General features: G+C 38.7%; 2 protein-coding genes across 4 annotated transcripts in view; one reads left to right on the top strand and one right to left on the bottom strand.

Moving 5' to 3' along the window:
* Window positions 1–9,404, bottom strand: part of LOC143281084 (phospholipase DDHD1-like) — a 38,337-nt gene extending 28,933 nt beyond the window's left edge. For both annotated transcript variants that reach the window (XM_076586022.1, XM_076586023.1), the window contains exons 1-2: window positions 8,780–9,404; window positions 765–920 (exon numbers count right to left, since the gene is read on the bottom strand). In XM_076586022.1, the coding sequence (XP_076442137.1) occupies window positions 765–920; window positions 8,780–9,227 (604 nt within the window). In that variant the 5' untranslated portion in view covers window positions 9,228–9,404. The remainder of the gene's footprint in view (window positions 1–764; window positions 921–8,779) is intronic.
* Window positions 9,405–9,632: 228 nt separating this feature from the next.
* LOC143281083 (small integral membrane protein 12-B-like) lies at window positions 9,633–13,711 on the top strand. 2 transcript variants are annotated; one of them, XM_076586021.1, is made up of 2 exons: window positions 9,633–9,715; window positions 12,415–13,711. In XM_076586021.1, exon 2 carries the CDS (start codon window positions 12,567–12,569, stop codon window positions 12,831–12,833), a length of 267 nt encoding a protein of 88 aa, XP_076442136.1. In that variant the 5' UTR covers window positions 9,633–9,715; window positions 12,415–12,566; the 3' UTR covers window positions 12,834–13,711. The 2 variants fall into 2 exon arrangements, with proteins under 2 accessions (XP_076442136.1, XP_076442135.1); XM_076586020.1 differs by having other exon boundaries at window positions 9,649–9,912.
* Window positions 13,712–14,292: the final 581 nt, after the last annotated feature.

Raw genomic sequence — 14,292 nt, 5'->3', positions numbered from 1 at the left:
AACTGCTGATGAGAAGGGAGAGAACTCCAGAATCATACAGCTGAATACAGAAATGCTGCTTTCAGTAAATGAAAGAAGAACATTCAGCAGACAATATCAAAGAAATTGGAGAATGTGTGGAGTGTTATGATTCTCTCATTTTTCCAAGACTTTTTCAGCCCTGGAAATGGTGCTCACATTTTTTCCAAGGCTTTTCCAGCTCCGGAAATGGTTCTCTCATTTTTCCAAGACTTTTCCAGACTTCCATGACTGTACAAACCCTGCATGTAAACTGAAACATAATTGCTTCCCCTGAGATATGGAATGAATGATTTCACATTTGATTATTTTTTTCTTTGGCAATCTTAACCTGCTCTTCTGCCCACCTTTTTTTTTTATACAAAAGATTTATCAAGACAAGAGTGATTCTCTACAAGTCAATCAGCCTACCTGCACCATTTAGTCTCTTTGCCCGATTCACATCTATTGATCTAATAGACCAGTGGACTCTTTTCTACAGAATTTTTTCCAGGGGCAAACCTTTTGTTGCCAACAGTTTCTTTTATGTGCGCTATGTGCATGCTGTACACTTGAAGCCTGCTTCATTGTCTCATCCAAATGACTTGTGCAGTTAGCATCCAGACCACCACTCAAGGAGTGGAGGGGGAGAAACTGCTACCGAGTGTGAGCTTCAATCCCATGCATTCAAATTCTCTTACTAGGCACACATGTTACCACAACGTGTAAAAAGGTTATAAAAGTGAATAAAGCAGCAGCCAAGTCACCAGGTTTGGGTCCTTTGGCAGGGATTGGGGCCTCTTCGAGGCGCTGACCGAGGAAGTTCTTCATGTGCTCCGCCTCTATCTGTGATGTGTAGCACTCCTCCAGGGGCTGCATCGTCTCATGGAACCACACCCCCCGCATGATTTCCGACACATCCCCTGCAACAGGTCATACACTTATGTTACATACATACACACATACATACATATATATATACATATATATATATATATATATGTTGGGGTTTTTTTTGGTTTTTTCTTTCAATATTTATATATATAAATACATATGACTTCTGACACATCTGCAATAAATAATACTATATATATATATATATATATGACTTCTGACACATCTCCTGCAACAAATAATACACTTTGTATTACACAAACACACACACACACACACACACACAGATCACCAGTAACAAGCAACACACTTTCTATTCTATTCTGTTACATTACAATACACTACATTATGTTCTGTTACGTTATGTTACATCATGTCATATAGATAAGAGTCTCTGTGGTAGAGCTGGTTAGGTGTTGGACTTCTGATCCAGAGTTCACCAGTGATCAGTGTTCCATGCCCTGTTTCAGTGTGGTGGTGTCTCCTTGGCACTTAACTTCCAATTTTCCTCACTCCACCAAGGTGTGAACTGGTATCGGACTTCAGTTTGGGAAGGTTATATATTTCTTGCATTTGAAGCACAAAGCACTGGGTCAACATAACCATAAAGAGACTCAAACAAAACTGTCGAACTCCAGGAAAAGTTGCCCCTGATGGCATTCAATTAAAGCCTACACACAACAAAATACTCCTGAAATGTGTCTGCACACATACATGATTGTCACAAAGGACAAATCTTACTTATCCGGCCATTATGTTGGTTTACAAATCAAAATTATCATCACTAAAAGTGTTGGGTTTTTTCCAAGTTGATTCAAAAAATCCCTTCAAAAGTGCAAATGACAGCTTGATTATTTTCTTTTTTTCCAAAGCCCTAAATGTTGAACCCTGGTGAAATTAACCCCATTGACTACTATGCCTGTAGAATTCAGTCACAGTGATGTCATCAAGAGAAGGGAAACAATTCTAGAAGGCTGACAGTTCACAATTCACACACTTTATCTAGACTGGTATGGTATGTTTCAAGACCATTTTCTCAGTTAATAGCTGATTGTTCTGGATATTGATTAATGACTTTTTTGAAACACCCCTTTCTAATGGTTTTTTGTTGATGTTTTTTCCCCAGTAGTCCAGGGGTTAGATTCGTGTGGCATGAATTATAAGTGAGATAACTACTTTGAGACTTCTGAATGGTGATTTTTTTTTTCCAAACCGAACAAAAATAATGCAGTCCCTAGAGGAAGGAGTCCAAATGAAGAAAGTTGACTGACATTCTCACCTGTTAGTGTTACCTCTCAATCTGACCAGTCAATCAAGTAACCTTAACTGATGAGCACATTCGTCTGCAGCAATCACAGGGTTAAGGAGATGTGGAGGGGAATGCATTCCAAGCAGCAAAAGGAGCACTGGTATTGTATTGTATTGTATTGTATTGTATTGTATTGCACTGCATTGCATTACCTGTTTGTCACAACAGATTTATCTGAGTGAAATTTGGGCTGCTCCGCCTGGGGAGAGCGCATCACCACAGTACAGTACCAACCTCCCCCTTTTTTCTCCTGTGTGCAAGTGTATCTGTGGATTTTTCCTGCATTATTATCCCAGGGTCAACACCTTTCGTTGCCTTAGGACATAGATTCTTTGACATGCGCAAAGTGCATGCTACACACATGATGTCTCTCGGTTTATCGTCTCATCCAAAAGACTATTATCACTCATGAATACTCCACACAAAGTCATCTGTCTCCTCATGGTCACGTCAGTCCATAATGAGATAATTATGTCACCCTGTTGAATGTGACACTTCTGCACCAAATAACAGCTAATCTGTCGTCCTCGCTCTAATCTGGTTTGCTCCAAGCAGTTGGTGGTCAGTGACAATCTCACAGCTGAAGGCTACAGACAATGAACTGTACATTGTTGGCAATACACAGAATGATTGATATAGTGATAGGAATGCCCATGTCATTATCAGTCATGTTCTTTCATGCTCCATGACCAATCAGGTAAACATGTACTTCTTTGTATCATTTATCAAGCTGTGCAGTGAGTCCACAATATATATCAAATGAATCAATTGATCCAATTAAATAAATAAAACAAATATATCAATAAATATAGATACTGATAGATATATCAATACATATATCATCAATATATATCGATACACATATTGTCAAACTCATGACCACTCTTTTTCTCTCACTGGTTTCATTTTTACAAATGGTGGATCAAAACTTAACCTGAAATTAAACCTTCATTTTTCGACTGTTTGAACTTCAATCTGTTCTCCACTCTGAACAGCTTGAAATGACTGTTTCTGTTACACCTTCTTCATCATCACCCATAATAAATCAAATACTTTGAAAAGAATACTGAGAAAACAAGACACCCGATTTTGTTCTGGTGTGCATAGTGTGTGTGTGTGTGTGTGTGTGTGTGTGTGTGTGTGTGTGTGTGTGTGTGTGTGTGTGTGTGTGTGTGTGTGTGTGTGTGTGCCCTACATATAAGTGAATACATATGTGTATGTCGTGTGTGTGTGTGTGTGTGTGTGTGTGCGCGCGCTTTGTATAAATGCAGGAATGTACACATGTGCACATGTACATTTGTTACCTCATGAACAAATTTATACTAACATTTTGCCTTGACATTACAAATAACAATAGAGCTATGGTACACTGAGCATAAAACAAAATGCATGATTAATGCACATGTTGCCCCATTTGTCATAGAATTAATCATAAAATATTACATAATAAGGAAACAAGTGCGTACAAAGTACATCAGTAAATTATATTGGGATGAATTTAATCACTTAACACCTGCTGACTACTACATTCGTCAGTGAAGGGCTGTCACCTCACTGACATAAGACTAAGCTTATAGGTCAAAATGTCAGTCACAATTCTTTATTCAGACTTCCTCCTCTTGGAAACTGCATTACTTTTTATCAGCAAAATCAATTACATCAGGATTGATAAGCACACACAATCTAGTAATTTCACTTCAAATTTACATGACACTGGTCTCATTTCACCAAGATTCAGCAGTTATGGGGTTAGATGGAAAAACTGCACAAATGTAGTCAAAACAATATACTGAACTAATTTCAAATATATCTATATATCTATACATACATACATACATATCTATATATCTACACACACACACACACACACACATATATAATTATATATATATATATATAGTGCAACACCTGTTTTGTGCACATCTGCATGTGAATGCATGTTTGAGTCATCAGTGTGCGCACAGCAAATAGGGGAGGTAAATCGATGAAATACATGTCCCCTCCCCCTTTAAATTAGTGTAACTGACACTTGCCACATGCAACATCTGTTGCACTCACTCTCCACCTGTGTGTACATTCTTACCACACACATCTCTCGATCAGTGAATAACTCAGTGTTAAATAAATTTTTTTAAATAAAGAAATGCTCAAATCATAGATATCAATATATATCATACACACACATGCACTCTGACAAAATAAACAGTATTTATATATCTTTTTTCCCCCTCTTACTTTACTTATTACACTGTTACATATTACAAAAATCTTATTAAATTTAGAGTATTATTAGATTTCTAGTGAAATCTTAAACTGATCTAAAGAATGGTTTAAACTGCTAACATAACACAAATGTAGAAAAGAGTGTATAAAAAAAACAAAAAAAACAACAGTAAAGCAAAACTGTTGGTCTTGCATCTTTGTGCACACATTTATTTGAAGCTGCTAAGCATGTTAATTATCTGAAATGTAGAAAAGAGTGTATAAAAAAACAACAACAACAGTAAAGCAAAACTGTTGGTCTTGCATCTTTGTGCACACATTTAACTGAAGCTGCTAAGCATGTTAATTATCTGAACATTAAGTTTTTTTTATTAACTTATTATAATAAGTAGAATCTTTTCTTGAATTCTTCCTGTCTCTCTCTCTCTCTCTCTCTCTCTCTCACCTTGGGTTACCAAAATCAAAAAGTATTTGACCAATATGCCAAAAGGTATACAATATGGGACAGTGTTAAACACTGTTCTAAAAAAACCAAAACAAACCACTTGAGCAGCAATGATTTGCTTGTGTGTCTGGGAGTTATGAATTATGTGCCTATGCATTACAGTATATGTTTCTGATTTCAAGGTCAATCTATTCTTCATAATCTGTTAACAGGATGGGTGCCCGACTGTAAGGAAGAGTGGGGAGTCCAAGGCAGAGGGAGAAGGTGTGTGGAGGTGGGGGAAGGGGGGTCTGACAGACAAGGAGGGAACATGGAGTTGTTGGTTAGAGATGGCAGGGGGAGTGGGACACGTATATGATCAATGAATTTCTGTACATGTGTACAGACAATAAATCAGTCTCGAGTCTTGTACAAACTGCAAAATCAGGTGCTTTTAAGTTTAACAGAAATATAGTGTTCATAATCACAGATCCATATATCATGTACAACACAAATATGTTTCCCCTACACAATGTGGTTATTAAGATTCTGGAATAAGATAAACCAACCCAAGTCCCAAATTTCAATGAAAATTTGGGCCCTTGTGAAAGGACAAGCAAAATCTCAATGATCATGTACTCAAAGCCTCTATGTCTACTGGTCATTGTTTTGAGAGAACATCAGACTCAGAGGCATGTTTGTTATTCGCAAGCAAGCTTGCATGCTAGTGGTGACGACGAGAAATACATGTGCAAAGTAACAGGCATGAGGTGAGAAGCAGATTTTATCTTTTCCTTGCCACAAAACTGCTCTGAATGATACCTCCTAGCCTTGACTAACTAGTTAGTGAGAACCTCTTGCTGTGAGATGGAAAAAAGAAACACACTTTCTAAGTGTGTCTCACAAGAACCTAACCTAATTAGCATGAAAAAACAACAACAAAAAAACCACCTTGGGTTTGAACTCCTTACAGCTAACAGAAGAATAGGGAGGTAGACAGTTACACAAAATGTGAAGTGTAACAAATACATATTTTGGAAATGGACATAAGTATGCATCTTATGAGTTATGTTGCTTGGATTTTCATGACTTAAACCAATTCCTCCAAGTCTGTCATTGTGATTGTCATTTCATTAACCAGGTCCATGAAGTAACCTTCAAACTCAATGGGTCACCATCTCTTGAAGTTGAACTCACAGTCATACAGTTTCAGCACAAGTCAAAAGTATTATTTTGCTAAGATCTGTCACTGCACAGTCTGTAGTGACAAATCTATTTTGTGCCACAAATGAGTGCACACAATCTCACATATTATTTCATTTTGTTACATATGTGAAACGAACAAATTTATACTTCTTTCACAGAAAAACCCTATCAATTGGGCAATAACCTGCCTAGTTACAATCAGGATGGTACGCAGCTTTGAAAAATTAATGAAAGAAGAAAATCATCTGTCCCATAGGTTCACTGTGGTACTTTCCTATTCACTGCCCTGTTTCAATGGCAGTTTTTAACATTCTGCAAAACGGATGTGGAATAAAAAGGGAAGCAAAACAGAAGGAACACAAATTTGTATAATTTAGTGAGCCAATAATGTATATATATTCACACCAACAACTGCACACAACCATGCTCTAAGTCACTGGTGGTGGGGGAAGGCTAGATTTGATGACCATCATGATGATGATAATGTGGATATTTATATAGAACATATCCTCAGTCAGAGACCAAGCACTTTACAAACATTGAGTCATTTGTACATCAGGCTGCCTACCTGGATAGAGCCAACAGCTGCCATCGGGCGCTCATCATTCATTTCCTCTGTCAAACCAATCAGGTCTCACTTTCAGTCAGGCACACACACACTCTCACAGATATGTAGCATTTCATGTTGCATATGACTGTTTCGTTTATTTACCATACCAAGTAGGCAGCCACACTCTGTTTTGGGGTGTGTGCATGCTGGGTATGTTCTTGTTTTCTTGGCCCACCAAACGCTGACCAGGATTATACTATATTTATAGGATCTTCAACGTGCATATTTAATCTTCTGTGTGCATACACATGAAGAGGGTTCAAGCACTAGCAGGTCAAGGTCTGCACATATGTTACCTGGGAGATCAGAAAAATCTCCATCATTAACTCTCTCCATACGAACGGCGAAAGAGACGACGTTAACAGCGTTTCATCCCAAATACCACCATCAAAATATTGCAAGCGGAAGGCTCTTATACTGAAGAGGTGAATGTTGACAAAGAATACCACAGTTCTGACGACGGAAGCTAAAGGTTGGGTCATTCAGACACCCACTGGACATCCGAGGGGTCTGTGTAGAGGAGAAGAGAGGACTGGCCGTACTGAGTGAGTTAACCAACCAGGTGCAACAGGGGACCAAACTCAGGAAACTCAGGTGAAAATCCAGCGCTCTAACCATCTGATAACTGCACACGTGTGTTCAGAAAGGTGTGTGGGGTTGGGGTTACAGTCACTGGATGATGGGGCAAGGGTGTCAAGACAGGTTTAAAAGAAAAAAAAAAGGGCTTCTGATAACACATGAATGCGTCCCTCATGCATAAGAAATCAAAAGGAAGCACTGCAAGTTCATCAAGTGGGTCCATGGGACATTCTGAAAATCTAAAATAACACGTAAAAAGGTGAAAATAATGTATGGGAAGCTTCAGTCCAACACTATGACCATCTGCTACAAATAATTCTTTCCTTTCACCAATTCTTGACCCAGAAACCTGAACTAGAAGAACAGTAGACCTGTATGCTGTACTCTTTGTATGTTCGTGTAGAACTGCAGATTTGGTTAGAAATCATAGTGCTTACTTTCTGAACTGAAGTTTGTCTGGGGACCCCTAGAATTATGGTAAAAGTCCCTGGGAGTGGGACCCCAAAGGTTTCGAACTTGCCCTGATAATAAATACTTCAGCACAGATATGTTTGTATCCCCCACCTTGAAGGCCTCTAGTGACTGAGCAGAGGCACCTCCTTCAGGCTGTTCCCCAATGGAACAGTGCACAACTCCACATGGGTTAAAAATGTGGATTGCCTGTACTGCTAGATTTGGGAGCGATCAAGGGCACGATAAATCTGGAAGTAGCTCTTCTTTCAGTTTTTAAAGGAAAATGCTTGGAGTAAATAGAATAGAAAATTGTCCTTGGTGGTGCCTAAAGGTGCTGGTTAATCTAGACTCAGTTCAGTATGTTTCAGTGGAGGTGGGGTGGGGACATTATATTGGTCCTCTACTTGCTTTGCATGGGTGTCAAGGTAAGTTAGGAGTAGGTGTCATGTGTAAGGATGTGTGTGGTGTAGGGGGAGGGGCATAGTAAAGGTTTGGGTTTTGGTGTTGATGCACCCACACACACAAACACATATAAAATTAAAGTATGTATATAAAAACTAATATATATATATATCAGTAAACACTTTGCATTGCCTTTTTTGTGGGGTGGGGGAGAGTGAGGTGGAGTATCATTTTTAATCTTATCAATCATTTTTAACAAAGGACTGTTTATGTACACTGATTTTTCCTTTGTGAGCATCTTACTCTCAGCTGCTCTCTTGTCTAAACAGGGATGGAAGATGTGAATCCTTGATAAAAAAAAATATACATGTATATCCCATACAAACTGATTCAATGTGTGACACTATCACAGAGAGAACATATAATCAGTGGCATGAACAATATGCACACAAAAACTGTAAAAACCACCCAGACATGAATGAAATGATGATTGTAAATAATTTCATGCCACACCAAACTCTACCTTAAAGTTTTCTTTCAATGAAATACTGCATGTATTTATACCATAGGGTAAACTAGTGAGTTGTAACGGCATAAAAATCAAATTGATGATTGTGGCCGTCAAGGCAGTGAAAGTGAAAGTCAGTTGAGTATGTATGACAGAGATGACTGTTGACATTACCTGACCAGTACACTGGATAACATTTCTTGTTGACAACATCAACTTCATACAGTCCACCCAAAACAAGGATTCGTTCCTCCACGTCAATGTCACCATCTTCATCAATGGCAAGGGCACGATATCGACATTCAATTCGTAATGAATCATAACCAATAAAGGGCTGCCACTTTTTGCTCCCCTCCGAACGATAGAACCACCTGAGCTCTTCTGGTCTGAGTTCATCAACGAATTCCTTCTGTGGGTACAGGTACCGTTTATGAGTCGGTGATTCAATGGCTGGTGAGCGAGTTCCGCTACTGTCAACATCGAATATATCGTAGTTGTCATCATCAGACGGAGGTGACTGAAAAAAGTCAACAGATGAGAAGACACGGTCTTTATCACTGCTCGGCGGTGTTTCACTCGACGAAGAGTTCAGTGACATATCGGCAAACGTTGGGAATTCCATAAAAACGTGTTTTGGTCAAACCCTCCACAACTTCATGTTTTAGATGAAACTGTTTGTTTGCAACGGTTTTCTGCTATTCTCTGGTCATTTCTGGCCTAATGTGTACATTTAAGAATGACACAGACCAACGTATGTTTTGGTCGCGAACTGTCCGCACTTAGTACACAGCCTGTTTCAGTTTGCAGAAGACATGTGACAATAAAAAGCTACGATCGAAGCCGCGAAGCGTAGTTTGATTGAATTGACTTTTTAAGAGTACGTAATACAGCCCTCCCATTAATCATTGACAAAACATTAGTGACATTTTCTGCCTTTCTTGCTGTAATATTCATATGTGAAAAGGCACTGTGCATAAAAGAAACAGAAAATGAAAGCTACCAGCATTATTTTCGTAAAAGTGCTGGCATTTATCTCCCTTCTTTGTCCTGACGAAAGTCAAGTCCGTGGTGACATCAACAAAAAAAGAAACAACTTTAATTTGATCAAAGGTACTAAGATCATAATAAGACAGCGTGACACGATTATCGAACAATACTGTAGCTTGCCAACGTATGAAAATCAACCAAATGCAGCGCAGTATATTCTGAAGTTCTAAGACCGGCGATCATGAGCAGAAAACGAAACTTATAGTGGGAACTTCTAAGCGTGATCAAAGCTTGTGTGGATTCAGATACATCTTTGCAAGGTAACAGAAACATCCTTTAGTCTCCCCCTTTCTTTCACCGGGACAAATACAGGTGGTTCAGACTGAAATAGCATCCGAATTGCTTCGTGTGTTTTGTTTTTGTTTTGTTGTTGTTTTTATTTTTATTTATTTTTTTTTTCTGTCTTTTATTTTTGTTTTATTTATATTTTTAAGACCCATCTTTTGTGGCAACCGTCACATATTTATTGTGTCAGGGAGGATGCAGGTTTTAATCACAGTGGAGGTTGAGTTTTCCAGACTGCAGCCTGCTCCTTCCCAGAGTTACGTGTGCAATGGGCTCAAATGGGAAAACTGGGACCATACAGTCCACTTCACAGATGCCTGTTTGAGTGTTTTGCTCATATTTCCTGACCAACACTCTATGTGTCTGTATCTCTCGGGCCTGTTTGACACCAGGATATCATTATGACAGGAAGTGTAGTGTACAACCTTGTCATGTAGTCCCAAACCTAAATGGACCTCTACAGCATCCTCCTCCTCCTTTTTCATCATCAATTTGAAAAAGTCCCAAATTATGTAGCCTTTCATACCCTGCTCTCATGGTGACCTCAGTTTCAATATCCCTCCACTTTCGCACTTGTCAAAGTCTTCAGTGTTGGCAGATTCATGGGGGACTGTCATTGGAGGGACGTGGTCTGGTGATGGTCTCCATGCTGGGGGAGACACTCACTCAGTCTGGCTCCATGACTAAGCCAATCTAAGCTAAGTAGGGGGCTTAGTAGGTGGTGTCCTAAGTATGTTAAATCAGAACAGGCACTGCTGAACACCACTGAAGTGACTCAGAAGCAATGCAGGATCACCTTGGGTGTGTGGCCTCCTGGCAACCTAACATCAATGGTTCCCTGTGGACTGCCGATGCTGAGACTGCAACAGACAAACCTGGATGTGGTGGTGTATGGGGGACTCGGAATGAGTGGTAGCATGGGATAATGCCACTAAAACGGTGCAGGTGATCGGGGCAGCAAAAAAAAGACTAACAACCAGACTACCACTCAAAGTTTGGTGGGGGAATCAAATTTGGTATGCTTGTTACATAGTTGGGGTCTCTTACTCCCTACCACTGGACCACCACTCCAATATACTGTGTGTGTGTGTGTGTGCATGCGTGCGTGTGTGTTTCTTTTGGTTTATATATCTTTTAAATCTCGTCTCAAAACTCACCTTTTCCCTCAGCAATAAATTCAATTGTGGCAGGTCCACTTCCTTTTCGTTAGGTGTGCTTGACTATGTGTGTATACATATGTATGTGTACACAATTACATGCATGTATATGAATGTGTATTGTGTGTGCGTGTGTTTATATAAGTTTGTGCCTGCCTATGTGTGCGTATGTGTTAGGGTAGCTGTTAGATACACATGTATGTTAAAATGTATGTATGCAGTGTGTGTGTGTGCATGCGTGCGTGTGTGTGTGTGTGTGTGTGTGGTCACATTTTGGTGTGTGTATGTAACATAGATATAATGTTTTTGTAAAGCACCTAGAGCAGATTTCTGGATAGTGTGCTATATAAGTATCCAGTATTATTATTATTATTATATATATATATATATATATATATATATATATATATATATATATATATATGAGCATCCATTTTCTTATGAAAATTTGAGCTTTTACCCCATAATCCTGACAGCAGGTCAATGATAAGTGTGTTGCTGTTGTATTGGGATAAAACATTGCAAAGCTTTTTTCTTCTTTTTTGTTTCAAGACTCTGTGTTTAGACAATTGAGCTGTAAAGATGTAGGGCTTTTTCTAGACCATATATATATAAGTATACATTTCTGTTTGGGTACAGTCTTGTTGATTTAGTCCAAATAGATTATGAACAGATTCATCTTCTGGGTAAACAGATTTACAGGTTTGTACACAAATCCAGACTTGAACTCAGAGTCACTCCCATGTGCATTGTTTGATTGATATTTTTCTTGGAAGTGAGGGACAACAGTTAACTGATTCATTACAGCAAAAGTAGAAAAGTGTTCATTGATAGGTTTTTAGATTAGATCCAAGTCATTTCACTGGCTTGTAGTTGGTCCATCAAAAAGATATTGGTCATGAGACTGACAAGCAAAAACTCAGCAAAAAGAAAAGGTGTGTTTGACATCCACTTGGCCCATGGGGCAGCAGAAATCAATGTTTTTTGTTTTGTTTTGTTTTTAAGTTCATCATATGCAACGGTCACCTCATTTCATTCATAGTCACCCCATTTGACAGCTTCTTCAGAGAAGAAATTATGCAAAGCAATATCAAGCTGTTGATAGTAAATGTGAACAACCCTCAACCAATTGAGAAATAATTGACCAAAAGCACTATTTTTATCAGTATTTTGTGTGGGTTTTTTTGTTGTTGTTGTGTGTCTCTGCATGTGTGTGTGTTTGTGTGTGTGCAGATATAACATGAAGGTACATGTATCTGCTTGCATGTGTCACTTTTTACGTGCAAAATGAAGTCTCAGATTTTTCTGTCATGTGTGCAGGTGCAGATGTGAATCATCCTCAAGATCAGTGTTACCTTCTGATTTCTCTTGGAGTTAATTAAGACCGGACACTCCATATTTGGGGGGAATAGTTTCATCAAGGTCAGCTTGACACCATTCACCTGTCAAATTGACGACTGCTGGACTGAATCATGGTTTGGCCCCTCATCATGGGTGCTGCACGCACCTATGCTCCATACATCACCTTTCCAGTAGCTTTGGTGGTGGGTTTCATCGGATACAACATTGAAGGTTGGATTCGAGGGAAAGACGGCACACCTTTCAAGGCGGAAGGAGTGAAGGAGGAGAGAAGTGAGAGAGTGCTGGAGCAGATTCAGGACAAGGACTGCACGGAGGTGGAGAGTTTAAAGGTCAAATCCTTTGTGCCCAAAACCATTCTCGGGCGAAACGACAAGTGATGGCAGGGTAGATGTGCAGTGTGTGTACTTATGAATATATAGATCTACTGGTGTGTCAGATTGTTTGGTTTAGAGTGACTTCTTCTTTCAGTTTCACCTTTTCTTCACCTTGACTTTGAAAGCTTTTTTTTCTGTCAGCAATGTTAATTCATAATCAAGATTTAAAGGAAAAAAGAGGTAATGCATTATTTTGTGCAGATTCTGTTGAATTAGAAAAAAAAATGACAATGCAGCATTTGAATGCTTAATGTGTTGAATTTCAATCTGAGGATCCTGGGTTTGCTTCCATGTCTACACCTGGTGGGTTAAGGGTGAAGATTTTTTCAATTTTCTCGGTCAACAGATGTTAAGATCTGCTGGTGCCTGAATCCCCTTCATGTGATTACACAAGCAGAATATCAAAATGCACATTAAAGATCATGTAATCCATGTCAGTTTGGTGGCCCATGGAAACAAGAAAATACCCAGCATGCACACCCCTGAAAATGGAGTTATGATGGCAGGGTATAAATGGTCTAAAAGAATACACCCACATGCACCTATAACTTAAGTGAATGTAAAAGACAAAACAAATGAAAAAAATGTTTTAAGTATTGTGCTGGTTACACAATTTCATTTTGAAAATCTACATCAGTAACAGCACTTTCCACACCTATGTTTCTAAGATCAGCTTTACAGAGTAGATGAGGCCTCCTTTTCCATTCTACGAGTAACTACAATAAAATAGTTATTTTCTCCATTCAGCAGTTGATTCACTTTTCTGCATTCTTCCGCATTTCGCCAGTCCATTGTTGACTGCTGTTCTATCTTTGACTCATGTACTTTGAATGAGACTCATGGCCCTCTTTACTCCTACAGAACTTTTTTCTCTTTTTTTTCTTCTCAAATCTATGGCCTTGATCCTTGACCCGACTTCTTTTCCACACCAAGGTGTGCATGTCTGAGACAGTGTGAGCATTTCTTTGTGTTCGTTCTGTGAGCCATGTGGTTGTTATACATGCATGCAGATGAGTAGTTTGTAAGAAGTATAAAATATGCTAATGATTAGTTTGCAAGAAGTATAAAATATTCAATGTTACAGAAGTTCTGTTATTATCATTAGTGTTCTTGATGTTGTGAACAGATTTTTTTCAAATCAGACAATAGTGAATATGTACCCAGTATTCCTAATACTGAAGCTGAATTTTGTGGTATTTCTGTTATTGTGTGTTATTAATCTTTCTGTAAATATAATGAAGAACTGTTGGATGAAACAGAATAATTTGCAGAGGCACAGTTACAGGATTAAACTCCATTTTGAATGTTTGGTTTTTTTGTCTTCCTTTTTTTTTAACTTTCAATATTCATTATGTTATAAGGGTCAGTATTCATTATCTGAGGGGTGAATATTCATTTTTTGAAGGGTAAGTATTATTATTGAAGGGCTTCAGGTTCCTCAATCAGATCTGCACATTTCTGG

Source organism: Babylonia areolata, chromosome 4 (genome assembly GCF_041734735.1).
Source record: "Babylonia areolata isolate BAREFJ2019XMU chromosome 4, ASM4173473v1, whole genome shotgun sequence".
In the NCBI taxonomy this organism is placed as follows: domain Eukaryota; kingdom Metazoa; phylum Mollusca; class Gastropoda; order Neogastropoda; family Buccinidae; genus Babylonia; species Babylonia areolata.
The sequence above is the reverse complement of the archived record's forward strand: the minus strand, read 5'-3'. Positions and strand labels throughout refer to the sequence as shown.

Excerpts from the sequence above, each read along its gene's own strand:
- LOC143281083 (XM_076586021.1), top strand. The coding sequence starts at position 12,567 with ATGGTTTGGCCCCTCATCATGGGTGCTGCACGCACCTATGCTCCATAC.